The sequence below is a fragment of the Sorex fumeus genome, unplaced genomic scaffold, assembly GCF_029834395.1.
Source record: "Sorex fumeus unplaced genomic scaffold, SorFum_2.1 ptg000083l, whole genome shotgun sequence".
Lineage (NCBI taxonomy): Eukaryota > Metazoa > Chordata > Mammalia > Eulipotyphla > Soricidae > Sorex > Sorex fumeus.
In genome coordinates this window covers 9,843,381-9,860,557 of record NW_026606140.1, presented here as the reverse complement: position 1 = coordinate 9,860,557, position 17,177 = coordinate 9,843,381, and the positions used below count along the sequence as shown (strand labels likewise).

At 46.7% G+C, this 17,177-nt stretch overlaps 1 protein-coding gene across 1 annotated transcript in view; it reads right to left on the bottom strand.

Annotated features, from left to right (window-relative positions):
* Window positions 1-15,001, bottom strand: part of SPPL3 (signal peptide peptidase like 3) — an 86,926-nt gene extending 71,925 nt beyond the window's left edge. The window contains exon 1 of the mRNA XM_056130987.1: window positions 14,662-15,001. Coding sequence (XP_055986962.1) covers window positions 14,662-14,684 — 23 coding nt within the window. The 5' untranslated portion in view covers window positions 14,685-15,001. The remainder of the gene's footprint in view (window positions 1-14,661) is intronic.
* Between the last annotated feature and the right edge of the window lie 2,176 nt (window positions 15,002-17,177).

Here is a 17,177-nt window from a genome sequence, read left to right as displayed (position 1 = left end):
TATGGTTTTTCTTTTTGTGTTTATCTGAATATCCCAAAGCTGCACCAATTAAATACCTACTAAACTTCCACAATTCTTTATCCAATACTCTTCGAACGGTGGCATGACTTTTTTTTTTGGGGGGGGGGTTAGGTAACAAGGCACATATAATTAGGATTATCTATAATCTCCACCAGAATCTCAAAATACACCCAATAATCAGACACATATATTTCTGAAGTAAAGGGACACAAAATACGATAAACAAGTATTATAACTGACTTCACATCACTTAAATACTGTTTTTGGTATTAGAACAGGCCTAAATTGTGTTTTACCAGCAAATGAGTGGAATTATTCAGCCACAAGACAAGCAATAAGATTTCCATTCAGTCCCTACTGGTTCAACTACAGTTACTACATATTGTGTACTCAGCTGGGAAAGGTGAGACCTTATATTAACGTTTTATTGTACATCAAAGCATTTCAAACTCACAACTAAAAGACAACATTTGTCAGGCCAAAGAGAGAGTTTAGGGACCACAGAGATGAATGCCTTGTATGCACAAGAAGCCAAGTTTAACCCTTGGCACCACATGACTCTAGAGCATCCTGAGATGCCCTAGAGGACCCGTGCCTTTTGGATCACAGCACTGTAATGTCTGGCCACGCTGACTATCTCTGGACTGGCTTTCGGGAACCCTGAGAATTGCTTGGAAGATTCCTACCCTATTACACCTCTCCCCCACAAAAAGGACAATTAAGTCTTTAAGCATATTTCAACAATTAAGATGCTGGGATTGGAGAGATGGGACCGAGGTTAAGGCACCTGTCTTGCATATAGTCGATGCCACTTCAATGCCTGGCACTGAATATGGGCCCCCAAGCACCACCAGGAGTAATGGTTGAACACATAGCCAGGAGTAAGTTCTAAGCACAACCCGAAATAGTCTCAAAAATAAGACAAAAACCAAAAAGAAGATGCTAATGAAAAAGCATCAAAAGAATTAAAAATTTTCAAAGCCATAATGTAACCAAAACCCAACACAGGCCAATTAGAAAATGTAAGCTATGAGTAAAGCATTATAGACAAATTCACTCCTCCAGTTATCAAAGAACTGAGACAACGTCTACAATATTCAATAATCAAAGACAAGGGCTACTCTGAAATGTCCTTTCTCAAGTTGCCTTAAATTCAGTTGCTGGCATCTGCCCCAGTCTCTAATACCTTAAGTTCCTAGAAGAGAATCCTGTTTATTAATGCTTTTACTACCCTGCCACCCGACAGACATAAAGTCACTCATTACTTACAGAAATCAAATCTACAACTGGATTCTAATCAAATGAACTACATGGTCAAACAGCACATGGAACATCTAAAGATACAAACCAGACTGAGTATACCCTGACCGCCTACAGCAGCACTCTTCAACCACTGGTCGGAGGAGTGGTACTGGTCCGCAGGTGCAGAGTTGAAAACCACTGCTCTAGTGCCTTGGTCAGAACTGCCAGTCTGTGAACTGGTATGAAGGATAGGGGTCAGTTTGCATAGGTAAAAAGACTGAAGAATGCTCATCTTAAACAATTATAAAAAGCTGTAAACGCTGGGGCTGGAGCGACAGTACAGCAGGTAGGTCATTTGCCTTGCACACGGCCGAACTGGGTTCAATCCCCAGCATTCCATATGGTCCCCCCAGCACCACCAGGAGTAATCCTGAGTGCAGGTGTAATTACTGAGTGCAGAGCCAGGAGTAAGCCCTGAGCATCCTGGGTGTGACCCAAAAAGAAAAAAAAAAGCTGTATATGCTATCAGTTCCAACATCTGGTACATCGTTAAGTGATGAGAGACCATTCTTATTTCCTTCTAATAACCTCTCTTTATAATAAAGAAAAACCACCTGAGGGGCAGATGGAAGAAGCCTCATATGCAGACGACCCTGGTTAAATCCCCAGCATGCTCTCCTAAGGATCCCTTGGTGGGGTGCAATAACCAAAAAAACCCAAGTTTATGGAGTTTGCCTCTTTGTACCCTCTTCAGAGCCTCTTCTACATTAAGAAAAAAAAGTACAGAAATAGCCATCAGCAGACACATGAGCAGATTTAGATAGGCTACATAGATTCAGAAATGTGGCTAGTTTGAATTGACAAGATTTTGTACTAAAAAAAGTAAAATACTTTGTTGGTAAATTTTGTATTATATTAATGATATCATTAATATAGGCATATACCAGGTTAAAAACACTTTTTTTCTCTATAAGCCTTTATATATAAATCTCTCTCTCTCTCTCACACACACACACACACACACACACACACACACTTCATACCCGCTGGGATGGCCTTAATAAAGGATGTGGGAAAAAAAAAAGATGGCCAATGATAAATGTTGATGAGGACAAGGAGAAATTATAAGTCTTGTTCATTACTGGTAGAAATGTAAAATGAAACAGCCATCTGAGAAAACAACTTGGCAGTTCCTCAAAATGTTAAGGATTAGAGAACCCTTATGACCCAGCAGTTCCACTCTCAAGTATTTACCTAAGGAAATGAAACTATACATTTCCACAAAAATTTGGGTTTTTGTTGTTGTTGTTTTGCTTTTTTGGTTTACACCCAGCGATGCTCAAATGTTATTCCTAGTTCTGTACACAGGAATTTTCTGGGGGTGTTCAAGGGACATATGGGATGCCGGGAATCAAAACCAGGTCAGCTGCATGCAAGGCAAAAATGCCTACCTGCTCCTGCCCCTACACAAAAATGTTCATAGCAGAATTATTTGTAGTAACCCAAAAGTGGAATTAACTAAACAGAAATTGGCTAAGTAGAATTATATAGTTTGCACATATAATAAAATATTAACCAAAGAAAAGGAGTGTTTCACTAATACATGCAACCAAGGGATAAACATTGAAGAGCCTAAGCTAAATGAATGTAGAAAAACACAGAATTATTCCATTGATAAGAAACTGGGAAATGCATAGAAATTAACAGTACACTAGTGGCTGTCAGGGGCTGAGAAGAAGGGAATAACAACAAATGGGTAGTTTCTTTGGGAATCAATTTTTTTTTCTCAAGTTGGGGTAACGGTTGCACAAGTCCAAAGATACTTGCCTTGCATGAGGACAAACCCAAGTTCAACAACACATATTGTCTCCCAAGAACCATTAGGAGAGGTCCCTAAGCACAGGGCCAGGACTAAGTCTCAAGCTGCCAGGTCTGGTCCCAAATGACACAAGCCCCACCTACGCACATAGAGGAGTGTACATTTTGGTTTGTTCTGATTTTAGGCCACACCCAGCTTATGCTCAAGGCTTACTTATTCCTTGTAGGACCATATGGGATGCTGGGGATTAAAACTGAGTCAGCCACATGCAAGGCAAACAAGCTCCCCGCTGTACTCTTTCCAACCCCAAGGTTGTAAACTTTAAATGAATGAATTGTAGGGCATGTGAATTATATCTCAAAAGAGTTTTAAAAAACAAGAAACGTGGCAGGAGTGTAGCTCAGTTACAAGGCATATGCCTTATACACAAGACCTGGGTTTGATCCCAGCATGGCATGAAAACCAGAGAGCTACAGAAAGGATCCTTGATGAAATCTGATTATATGAGGTTCTTTGTTTTCATTCTGTCTTAGGCTGTCCTAAAACAGAATGAAAACGTGGTAACTTGCCATTAAGACGTTATCAGAAACTTCAACTGCGGCTAATTACATTCCTAACCCAGTTCCTCCCATTTCTCCAATGTACTTCTCAGTTATGTGATTTTGCAGCTACTCCTACTAAAGGGGGCAAGGTTTGTTTTGTGGCTCCAAAAGACCTGCAATGGTGTAAAGATCAAACAGAAGTGGCAGTGTATCAGTTCTGACCTTGAACCTCAACTTTGTCTGTTAGATTTCTGCTTGCTCCTTGGGACCTGCTGAGAATCCTTTCCTCCCCAATCCATCTTACAGCCCACACAAGTGCAGGCCCCAAAGCTAACATACATGAAGAGCCACCCAACTGACTTACAGATAGATCTGAAGAAGCAAAGTCATTGTAGCTGACCTACAGAGCCTGAGATATTTAACTGCAATTTTGTGGGTAATTCACTGTTCAGTTTATTTTAACTACCACAGCAACAGCTATACCGTAACCAATTTTTCTATATAAGAAGTTGCAAAAATTAAATAAGAGGGGGGCTGGACTGACAGTACAGGGGTTAAGGTGCTTACCTTGCATACAGCTGATACTGGTTTGATCCCTTGCTCCACATATGGTGCCAAGCACTGCCAGGATTTGTCCTATGTACCATTGGGTATGGGCCCCAAACAAAAATGAAATGATTTCCAAGGGAGGTCCGGTCTGACACTTTGAATAATAGTTTCATTTACTCAGCATTAAATCACCTGCATATCTCAAATGCTATTTGATGCCTGTCCCTTAAAGTTTAAACTGAACACTCACAGCAATTTAAGATATTATGCATACTCATCTAAAACTTAAGTCAATTTCATTTTAAAATGTTTGATTAATTTAATTTTTAATTAAGCACCTATTAGGTACTTAATTAAAAAATCTAATTCAAGTAACCCTCACTTTAATATAAACTACATACCAAGCTAAGTATAAAGATACAAAAACACATAACCCACCTGCTCAAAACTTCACAGGGAAATGAACAAGTGAGCAAGTGCAGTGTTATCAAAAAAAAAAAAAAATAAAGGGCTATTTAGGAACAAAAATGGCAATGAATAGGTGGCGAATGTCTATTAAAAGTCAACAACACTCAGGGCTCACTCTTTAAGCCTGCTCTTCCTTGAACACACATTTAAGAGAGATGCTTGTCTCTATCATTCTCAGCAAGCTTCTTTCCACACCGGAGTTCTCCCTCAAGCATGACGCTTCTCCATTTCTCTCCCCTCACATTTTTCTGAATAAGTTTCCATTTCATCTTCCATGCTTCACCAAAAAAAAAAAAATATATATATATATACACACACACACACATATTTTATACACACACCCACACACCCACACCCATACACCCACACACATGCACACAGAAAGCCAAAAGCATTTGGGGTCAGGGATGCTGTGTAGAGCACTTGCTTTGCAGGTATGAGGCTCTAGGTTTGCTCCCCAGCACCACAAAACCAAAAGAATTATACAGTTCAGAGGACTTACTGACTTGTTTGGTGAGATGCAATAATGTTACCAACGGGCTAGAGAGAGAGAGCTCAGTAACAAAGGTGTTTGTGTGCCTTGCACAAGGTATACACAGGTATCCCTGGCACTCCATTAGGGACCCCTGAGCCCACCAAGAGTTAGTTATCCCTGAGCACAGAGCCAGGAGTAAGGCCTGGACAGCTGGGTGTGGTCCTAAAAAAAATAAGAATGTTACCAAGATTCCAGCTGTGACCCCCAACAGATAGTTAAAGGACAAGCTGAGAAGCCAACATCTGCCCTATCACCAAATGTTGACTCATTATCTTCCTGTTATCCTCTAGAGTGGGCTAGAGCGATAGCACAGCAGGTAGGGCGTTTGCCTTGGCTGCGGCCAACCTGAGTTCAATTCCTCCGCCCCTCTCAGAGAGACTGGAAAGCTGCCAAGAGTATCTCGCCAGCACGGCAAAGCCTGGCAAGCTCCCCGTGATATAATCGCAATGCCAAACACAGCAACAAGTCTCACAATGGAGACATTACTGGGCCCACTCGAAGTAAATCGATGAACAACAGAAGGACAGTGTTACGGTGCTATAGTGCCATCCTCTAAACTGAAGCACAAAGCGGGATTTCCAGAGTTGGGGGTCATTTGCACCTTTGCTACCTGATGATTCTGGTTTGGCTCAACCATTCCCTCCTGACTGACTCTTTTCTATTTGGCTTCCTTACTTGAAGCTTACAGATGTTTGCCTGTGTCTCTAATCTTCACCTTTGCTACCACTGTCCAATCAGATCACTTCACAGATCTCCAGTGCTTCTACTCTATGTTAGCCACCCTTTCCTAATTTGGTTGATAACCTCTAGTCGCAGCTTTCAGAGCATCGCTACCTAAGCACCTAAGCACATCAGCCTCATACACCATGTTTAGATCCATTGGTCTCTTTCACCACTATGCAGCATGCACAAAAAAAGTTCTAATACCCCCAACTTCTACCCCTGTTCCAAATAACAAAGCTATTTAATTCTGAGCCAAGACAGAGGAATTGTTGTACTAAAATATTAAATATTCACACACAAGGCCAAGAGTGTTTTTTATTTTTATTTTTGGGGGGTCACACCCGGCAATGCACAGGGGTTACTCCTGGCTCTGCACTCAGGAGTTACTCTTGGCGGTGCTCAGGGGACCATATGAGATGCTGGGAATCGAACCTGGGTCAACTGCGTGCAAGGCAAACGCCCTACCCGCTGTGCTATCTCTCCAGCCCCAAGAGTGGTTTTTAAATTGCCCTTTTTGAATAATTATTAAACAAGAAATGAGTTAAAAGGGAAAACAGTCTTTAGAAACAAACCAAAAGAAATATGACCGCAAAACAAGTGTCTTTTTAAAAATTAGCTTTTCAAAGAAAAGCTTAAATACAAAGAACAATAATTTCTGAAATAGTAGAGCAAAAGAGAAAGAAAATGTTGAAGTGACTCAAAAGTCAGTTTCCATGAAGATTTGAGGTACACAAGATACACAGAAAGATGATTCAAGGCCTGGTGGTCCTTTGAAAATGTTTCCCTTGAATGTTCAGTGCCTGGCCTGAGCCACTTTCTCTAGGTGTAGTACAGATATTATTAGGACATCAAACTAATCTGATCCCAACACCTGAACCAAGGTTAACAGTATCACTTTTACTGTTTTATACTCCTCAGAAGACAGTGAGATGAGGGTCAGAGTAGGACAGTAGAGAGCTTGCTTTGCCATGCAGGCAAATCAGGGTTCGATCACCAGCACCATGTATGATCCCTGAGCACTGCCAGGAGTGCACACTGCCAGGTGTGTCCCCAAAATCAAATACTTCTTGAAAAAAGAACAGCAAGATGCTGTGATCTAAAGCAGTTTCTCTTCTGTGTCCTATCATTGTGTTTTCAGGACGACATCCTAGTCTAAAATACAGAAATGAGTATATTTTGCCTCTAAAATACTCTTTTAAAAAACATATATATGGGAAGAGAGATCGCAACAGGCTGAATACATCTGCATGCTGGAGGCGTGGGTTCTATGCCCCACTTCGTCCCCCACAGTGTGTGTTCCCCAACCATCACCAGGAGTGATTTCCCACCCTCATCAGCACAAAGCTAGGAGTAGCCTTGAACACTGCCAGGTAGGACCCCCAAAACCAAAAAGTAAATAAGTAAAAATATGATAAAAATCGGAGCACCTACTACAGGTAGGTCCTTGTTTATGAAATGAATGACTCTGATTCTAATCTGAGCAAGCTCATAGACAAGGTAAGAAGTCAGTCATATAAATATTCAATAAGCACTGTATGTGATAGGGTCAGATGAAAAATTACAGTTATCAGAAGACAATTTCTTCTGGGCTAGCGCAGAAGGCCTGCAAGGAGGGGAGAACACTTCTACTGGCCTCGAAAGACTTACACATTCAGAAATCTACAAGACTGACCAGATATACAAGTGAACTCAAAAAGGTAAACTGAATAACCCAAATTGGCTTATATATTTTTAAGAAAGCAGACGCATAACTTTTAAAAGTTAGACAAAGTTGGACCTTATTCAATAGGCAATTAAAAAACTAAAAGCACTAGAACATACAATCTGAACAACGTAAAATGACACCCCCTCCTCCCAAGGGCTAACTAGATAAATACCAAGCATTCATTTATTAATTTTCTATTCAGTTCTCCCAACTCCCTAAGTGAAATCCAAAGGGAAAAAAAAGGAGAAAACTACCTCTTAAACTTCTACAGTGAAAAAAACCTTTCCAAGATCAATTTCTCCTCCATGCCTTCGAATACAATTATCTCCCTTATTGAAAAGCAAAGACAAAAAACAAAAGACCCTTATGAGTGCCATGCCATCAGCCATTCTCTTTCACATCTCCTCCCTCAAACAAATGGCCAGTGCCCAAAGGAGTTTTATTTCTTCATTACCCATTCCTAATTTGGCTTTCATCCGCACTACTCTGATCTTTATTAGTGTCCTTTCAATAGTGACTTCCTTTGCAAATTCAATAGTCTGGGTTTTTTCATTCTCTTTGAACCCCTGGAGTTTCTCACACTCCTGCCCCTAAAATTCCTCTGTGCCTTTTCTTTCACCAACACTGCACTTAACTAATTGTCCTACCTCTGATGGAGCTTCCTTTGACTCCTCTTCCCCCCTTTCTCAACTGCAGGTTTCCCAAGGCTCAACTTCTGTGCTGCCATTCTTTCATCTCTATTACACTCTCCCTCCTGGTGGCTGATTTCAACTAAAGCTAGTCCAGCTGGGTGGAGGCCCCTGAGGACCCTGAATGAGCAAATGCTAGACACATTTTCAGTGAGTTTCTCTTTAAAAGGTAAAGGTAAAGGCCCTCCCGTTGATCGTCGATTTGCTCGAGCGGGCCCAGTAACGTCTCCATTGGAGACTTTGTTGTTACTGTGTCTGGCATATCGAATACTCTCGGTAGCTTGCCGGGCTCTCCGAGTTTCTCTTTAAAAAAAAAAAAAATGAACACGATATATAGAGATGAGCACAACGAAGCAATGGTACACAACAGCAATCTGAAAGCAGAAGTGACTTCTGTTTCACTTGGAAACCTGCTTTCTTTTTCATTCTCATTTCAGCTCTATAGACACAAAGACCAGATAAAGTCATGTCCACTATCAGGACAGTTTATCACCTCAATCTAAAGCAATCCTTTGATTTTAAGGTAGGGACCCAGGAGAAGCACCTTCATTGTTTTTCACTTGTTCTGGAAATACCTTCCAACCAACTACTCTGTCCCAGGCACTGACTGGACAGAGTGCACAAGTAAGAATTTTCCCCTGGGTTTGTTAACTATCTATACCTCAGAAAGACACACAAGATCAGACTATGAAGAACTGATCTCACAGGGTGGAGTAATAAATAGTACAGTGGGCTGACCCATGTTCACCCCTGGCATACCGAGCACTGCCAAGGGATTCCACAGTGCAAGGGCCACAACAACCGAGCATTGCCAGGTGGGGCCCCAAACCCCAAAACAAAAACCAAACAAAAATAGAACTGACCTATCGTATTTAGATTCGACTGAGACCAAAAACATCTCTTGAGAAGTCTGAAGCAGAGAACTGACATGACTTGGTATGTTAAAAGGTTATTTAGAAGAATGACCCCATGGTTCATGAAGAACGGAGGGAACCCAGGAAAAAGGCTAATAGGGAACTCAAGAAAAAAAGTCTGGCTTGGGCTGAGAGAGTGTAGCAGGTAAGGCACTTGTCTGGCACACAGCTGACCAGGGATCAATCCCTGGCACCACATATGACCCCAGGTGTGGCCCACACCTCCATACCCTCAATATCGTCTAAAAAGACTTGGCTATTAAGAGTAGTAACTCTGGGGTCCGAGTGATAATGCAACGGGTAGGGCATTTGACTTGCACGCGGCTGACACGGGTTCAATCTCTGGCATCCCATATGGTCCCCTGAGCACTGCCAGAACTGATTCCTGAGTGCAAAGCCAGGAGTAACCCCTGAGCACTGCTGGCTATGACCCAAAAAGCCAAAAAAAAAAAAAAAAAAGTAGTGACTCTGAAAATGAAAAGTTTTGATGTCAAGATTTTTGTCAAAACAAAAAGACGAGACTAGGAGAAAATGATGACATGACTCCCAGAGGGAAGGGTGTGAGTGGGAAGAAAGGCCAGAAAGGTCCTTTTGGTAACGGGGCGGCAGTAGAATATGGTGACGGGTCAGTGAATCCCATATACATCCACAGGTTGTTAAGCTATACCCTTGAATTCTATAATGTAAGCCAGTCATAAATCAACAAAAAGGATAAAACCATAAAACTTCAAATTTATTTCAAAGCACTTCTGAGGGGCCAGAGTGATCGTACAGTGGGTTAAGCACTTGTTCTGCCCAAGGCTGGCCCAGGTTCGATCCCCAGCATGCCACATGGTCTCCCAAGCACCATCAGAAGTGATCCCCAAGTATAGACCAGGAGTTACCTCTAGGCACTGCTGGTTGTGACCAAAAAAAGAAAAAGTAAAAGCATTTTGAGCCATGGTATTATCTTTTCACTATGCAGGTTATTAAGGTAAGGTAAAGGTAAAGGCCCTCCCGTTGATCGTCGATTTGCTCGAGCGGGCCCAGTAACGTCTCCATTGGAGACTTTGTTGTTACTGTGTCTGGCATATCGAATACTCTCGGTAGCTTGCCGGGCTCTCCGAGAGGGGCGGAGGAATCGAACTCGGGTCGGCCATGTTGGCCGCGTGTAAGGCGAACACCCTACCCGCTGTGCTATCGCTCCAGCCCGGAAAGAAGTGAGCACGGATGCTCGGTCATGTTATTAATCAGTGAATAATACAGATTTGTGGAACACAACACATTTTTGCTAAAAAAAAAAAAAATCATGCATGATTAAAATATGCAAAAATGTGGAAAACACTGTACTTTATTCCATTCCATCTTTTAAAAATACTCATTTTTAAGATACTTTAAAAATTAAGACTATCAAAAAGTCAATTATGAACTCTTTCACCTCAGGCAAGTTCATTCTTTGAGGCTGTTTCCTTACTTAGCTTTATAATACTCTAGGCATGTACAAAATACAATTAATGATGATGGTGAATTCATCTTAAAGAAATTCACACACACACACAAAAAAAGAAATTCACATGAGACTACCTTCTTTTACCCCCAACATTAACCCTCAAATAAATTTTATAAAGGTGTGAAAGTATATACACTACTTCACTAACTCCTATCAAAAATGGGTCCCCCATGAACCACACACAAGAAAAATATGCATGAAGGCCCTGAGTTCAATTCCAGGCACCTCATGGCTCCTGTGCAAAACAATGTGCCAGGCCCAAGTCTGTACCGCGGAGTTGAGCATGGTCAGGAGTGGTCCTATCCAGTCCCTACCCCAGCTCAGCAGGATGATCTCTCTTAAAAAACAAAAAAGGAAGGGGTGAGGGAGCTGAAAGACAGTACAGTGGGCAAGGCTTTTACACTCGGCCAACTGGGGTTCAACCCCTGGGTTCCCACATGGTGCCCTGATCACCGCCAGGAGTGCCTAGCCAGACTCAGGAGTAAACCCCTGTGTATCACCAGGTGTGGCCCAAAGACAAAACAAAACAAGGGGAAAAAAACCCAAATTTGTTTCTTATAGACGTTACAGTGAAACTACTGCTCATAAATATACATTAAGCAAGGTGTTTTTCTCAAGTTAATAAAAGCCTAGTTTGCACCTTCAATTTGTTTTCACATGCATTCTTTTACTTTCTTGGTATTTATAAGTAAAAAAATAAAACATAGGGGGAATCTCGTGGTTAAAACATGATAAGGACTGTGGTGTTACTACCTATTGTTTTAATTTCTTCGTCAATAGCTTTATTTAAACTTTATTTAAAGACAGCATTTCTCGTTTTTAACAACACTGGTTCACCTGGGAATAAGTTTTACAAAGGTACATATACAAACCTCATTCACACATACACGAATTATAAACATTCCTATCTGAAGCTTCTCCTTACAGTTAATGTCCTTTCAACAAAGAATAATCCACCTTGCAAGTCTATAAAAGATAAATTATTCAATATTTACTAAGCAGAATTATGGGCAAGACAACTTGCAAGGCAACATGAGAAGACAGATTAATGAACTAGAGTTCAAACTAGTTTATAATCTAGTGGAGACGAGGTATTCACACATGGGAAGGAGTGATGCAGACAGATGTGTTAGTATAAACATGAAGGGCATATTTTTTCACTTGGAAGGCAGACATGTGTGTATGTGAGAAAATACCTCACAGGTAGAAATTGATCTGAACCCCAGCAGGGGTGTGTGTGTGTGGGGGGGGAGGGGTGATATTGACAAAAATTTCTAAGTAAATTAGTACAAAAAAACAAAACAGCAAAAATGTATGTGTAGGTTTTGTTGGAGTTTTGTTTCAGCTTTTATTATGAAAAAGTTTAAACACAAGAAAATACAGAATAAATAACGAGCCTCAATGACCAACTCAAGTCCAATTCTTTTTTTTTTTCCTTGCTTTTTTGGGTCACACCTGGATGCACAGGAGTTACTCCTGGTTCATGCACTCAGGAATCCTCCTGATGGTGCTGGGGGGGAGGGGGAGGGCGGGGGACCATATGGGATTCTGGAAGTCGAACCTGGGTAAGCTGCGTGCAAGGCAAATGCCCTACCCACTGTGCTATTGCTCAAGTCCCCAGTCACGTCCAATTCTAATGAAGTTCTTGTTTTAGAATGTACATGTTTTCCTACCACCATGGTAGGAAATGTACAGTAGGGAAGGGACTGTACATTGGTGTTGGAACACTATATGACTGAAACCCAATCATGAACAACTCTGTCTCTATGTATCATCATCTCTGTGATTCAAATTAAATAAATAAAAAAACTATTCATGCAAAAAAATTTACATGTCTTTAATGAAAATTCTAAAATTAGCTTTTTCATATGCTTCTATTTTTTTTTACTAACTTCATCCTCAGAGAAAACTATACTGCCACATTAGTCTCCATAAAATTGATTTTCCTTAAGGCCACATACAAATAAACTGCAGATCTTTTTGAAATGATTTAACTCTAAAGGAACAGGGACACAGATATTAAAAAATTACAGATGACACAAAATTTACATATACTTATAGAATATCTTTTTTCATATTTGTATTTCACTGGAAATAATGAGAACTCATGTCAAAGAACATAAAACATCACAAGTTAAGTATCTTGGACATTATCACTTAGTCTCCTAAGCCAGTATCCTCCTATCAAAGATCATTAAGCTCAGGGAGGCGATCATTAACTGAGTGTAAATTAAATGCTACATGGATAGCTCTTCATACCAGTGCCCAGTGGATTCAGGAAGAACGAGGAAGCCATCAGTTTCCCTGGACGCTCCCCTCCTACACCACTCTCAAGACCACAGAAAGCATTTTCTCCATCTCAAAGCAGGATAAAGACAAGGGGCCTTAAGCATCCTGATTTCAAAGAGCTTCTCTGCCTGTAAAGTGATTAAAGGAAGCTTGAGATTGAAGGGAATAATTTTGTAGAGTGAATCTTGTAAAGGGTAAAACTTCAGAAAAAAATCGTCTCCGGGGGCTACAGCAATAGTACAGCAGGTAGGGCGTTTGCCTTGCACGCGGCCGACCCGGGTCCAACTCCCAACATCCCATATGGTCTCCCGGGCACCGCCAGGGGTTTAATTCCTGAGTACGAGAGCGAGGAGTAACCCCTGTGCACAGCCGGGTGTGACCCAAAAGGCAAAAATAAATAAATAAAATAATAGCCTCCTCCCCCTTAACTGCAGAGGCATTCCATACCACAAAGAGGTAGTGCGTGGTCAAGCCATGCAGCTAAACTTCCACTCCCCCCATTCCTGGGCCACTGTTTAACCTTTCAATCACCCTGATCCCCAGCAATGGAGGACAAATAGAAGTGGGGCCGCCCAACTCTCCACAGGCCACAGGGGAAGCGCAAGTGAGTGGCACCCGCCACGCACCCAGGAGCACCTGCACTTCCACTCCTCATTGTCCAGAAGCTCGGCACCAGCTCCTCAGGGCTCCGCCCTGCCAGACTCACATCTTAAAAGAAAAAACGAAAACACGATATGCAGCCGCGATTCGTTCACCAAGACTTTAATTCTTCTTTAGCGCGACTTTCTTTCACTCTGTTATCTTCTTCTTGCACAGAACACACACCACTGAGGTTCCCTTTTGAATTATCTTCCATCACCACTCCTCTTTTCCCTAAGTGGAGACACAAGGCGTCATAAGCCTCCACGCCCGACACCGCCGCTCCGCCGGCACCTCCTGCCAAAACCGCCACTCGGACGCAAGTTCCACTCGCTCCCTGGGACTTCGGGGCGGCTTCCTCGGGGCGGCCAGCCGCTTCGCCACGCCACGCCACGCCACGCGGGCTCCTGGCCGAGCCGAGTTCTGCGAGTCGGTCCCGAGCGCCAGCCGGCGCGGGGTCGGGGGGCAGGACCGGCGCCGGGGGGCGGGACGGGGCGCGGCAAGCCAGGCCGCCGCCGGCGCGGGGAGGGGACGGGCACCGGCCCGCCCCGCCGGGTCCCCCGGGCCCGTCGCCCCCGAGTGCACGCACGCCCCGCGGGCGCTGCTCCAGGAAGGGGCGGGCACGGCGGCGCCCCCGCCGCCGCCCTCCGCGCCCCGGCCAGGCCCCGCGTCCACGCACTCTGCCTGCGGACGGTGCTCCGGGCAACCCGGCCCGCCCGCACACACGCACGGGGCGCCGAGGCCTCCACTCGCGCGCGCGCACGCACACGCACTCACGCACGCACACACCCCTCGGCCCCCAGCCCCGGTCCCCGCTCCAGCGGCGCCCAGAGTCCGCGCCCCTCCTCACGGACACGCGCCCCGGGAACTCGAAGAGGCGCCGCCCGGACGCGGGCCGGCCCGGCTCCGACGGCCCCGGGCTCCCCGACGACGTCCCTTCCGGAAGGCGCGGGCCCGGCCCTCGCGGCGCGCGCCCGCCGGCCGCCCGCCCGCCCCGGCCCCGGCCCCGGCCCCGGCCCCGGCCCGGCCCCACTCACCACGAGTAGGTCTGCTCCGCCATGGCGCTGGCTGACGCGCGGCGGCCGCCTCGGGCGCCGGCGGCTCGGCTCGGCGCGGCGGGGCCCGGCGCGCGCTCGCCCGCTCGCTTGCCCGCTCGCTCCCTCGCACCCTCGCTCGCTCTCGGGGCCGGCCGGGAAGGCGGCGGCGGCGGCGGCGGCCCCGGGCGCCCGGCGCGGCGCGGCGCGACGCGGGCTCCGCTCTGGGCCTCCCTCAGCCGCGGCGGCGGCGGCGGCTCCGCTGCGGCTCGAAACCCAACATGGCGGCGGAGGCGCGGACGGGAGAACAAGGGGGCCCCGGGGCGGCGGGCGGCGCGCGGGCGGGCGGGCGGCGCGCGGCGACGGGCCCGCGCTCAGGGCGCGCTGGGCCGCGGGAGCGCCGCGCTCGGGCGGCGGCGGCGGCGACGGCCGGGGGACATGGCCGGCGGCGGCGGCGGCTGAGGCGGCTGAGGCTGAGGGGGGCGCTCGGCGCGGAAGCGAGGCCGCTCGGCTCCCAGGCGCCCGCGGGAGGCCACGGGGAGGCGGGGCCGGCCGTCACGTGCCCAAAACACGCTCACGTGACGCGCGCGCCCCGCCCCCCGCGCCGGGCCCGGCCGCCCGGCCATCCCGGCGGAGGTTCGAGGCGCTGCCGCGGGGCTCGCGACGCCGCTCCGAGGGGCCCCGCCGAGTCCCGGCCGCCGCGCGTTGGCCGTCACTCCCCCGTCCAGCGACTGTTGCCCGCGGCCGGCCTTCCTTGCGTCGGCGGGCGCTCAGTGTCAGGGGCCCCCAGGGGCCACGTCGAAGACCCCCGTCCTTGGCTTCCTCTAAGCAATCAGCAGATGATTGGGTGCCCGCTGGGGATCAGTTCGTTCAGCTGGGTCTCCGCAGCCTCCAAGAGCTCGCGTTCTAGAGGAAAAGACGGACCATGCAAAAGAAGAAATTAAAGGGTGCCACTCTTGTGTCTGGATTTTTTTTTTTTTTAGATAGCACAAGGTGATGGGTTGACTTAGAGCAGTAAGGGGGGCCTTGCTGGGCCTAACACAGGAGCTGGTACCGGAAAGGTGAGAAAGAGCAGGGCATGCAAGAGCACAGACAACTGAGCCCCTGGGTACTGATGGGCCTCCCCCGCCCCCGCCCCCGTGAGGGACAGCGGCGTGGGAGAGATGTGCTGAGCCCTAGGACATTGGGGAGCGGGTCCAGCTCTCCAACGGAGGTTTACCGAGAGGAAAGGTATTCTAGGAAGAGAGAATGGCAGGAGGAGAGAATCCAAGGATGTGAGGGTTTACAGCTAGACCAAAGCGTGGGATAACGATGATGATGTGTGTATGTGTGTGCACACGCGTGCGCATGCTTACTCACACTGGCAGCTATTGTTAAAGAAACTCAAAAGAGGCGCAGAGACCAGACTTTGAGGGGCCTAACTCATCCTCCCGGTGGATTGTTGAATGGATGGATGCTCAGCATGACTCCAGCCAGTTGGTCTGGGTAGTAGACTGCCCAGCCCTCCCCTTCCCATCCCCCCCTGAGACTCCAGAGGGAACAGAACCCTCCCCCGCCCGAAACCAGTGCATCCCTGCTCCCTGCAGTGTGGCCAACTCCAGGCCAGGATCTAGTCCTGCTCCTGTTTCCCAAGGCCTTCCCTGGCTTAGGGGCAGCACCACACCCCAACTCTATCTCCAAATGGATCAGTTGGCCAGGGCCCATGGATCTGCTGCCTGCCAGCTCCCTAGGGGGCAGCCTGTCATGAGAAAGCCAGGCACACCTCTCCTTCAGAGGCAAGCTCTCCTCCACCCACCTCCCCTCGCTGCCAGGTGCCAGGCTTGGATGTGCTTCCTAAAGTTGCCCCAGGAAAGAATCAGCAGGAAAGATCAAGGGCCTGGCAGTGGGTTGAGCAGGGCCCCAAGAAAAGTACTAAATCCGGGACCGCTCCACTGACCCCTCCCAGAAAGATTCCAAACTGCCAGGACTGCCCAGTCATAAATTGTACTACCAAATGGCGAGCATTCATGGGGAGAGGGGGAACTAGCAGGCTTACATGCTTGCCATTCGTTTAGTTACTGGAGCTGCGTCAGGCAGCTTTTACAGAAGGCCAGTGGCACCCTTGAGCATTCTGAGTCTCTAGGAAACCCATGGAAGGCTTTGGTTCACCCCCCCCCCCCCATCCCCAGGAAAGATCAGAAGCCCTTGGCACAAAGTGGCTTTGGGAGTTGCAGAAACGCCTTCTCTGGAGAGCTGAAAACAAAGCAGAGTGTATGGATGCATCACTGATGAAGCCCAAGCGCCAAACCTGAGCCCCTGGGCGATGCTGGGGTTGGGGCGGTGGTTCTCAGTGAGTCAGGGGAGGCAAAGCCAGTGAAGAGTTTCTTGTGGATAGCTGCAATAGGAAGAGAGGCTAAAGACAGAAGTCCAGGCCCTTTCGGAAGCCAAGGGGACATTCATTTGTAGGACCGGGGAGGGAAGTGTTTGGACCTCACCCTATGATGCTCAGAGCCGACTCCTGACCATGTGCTCAGGGTTCA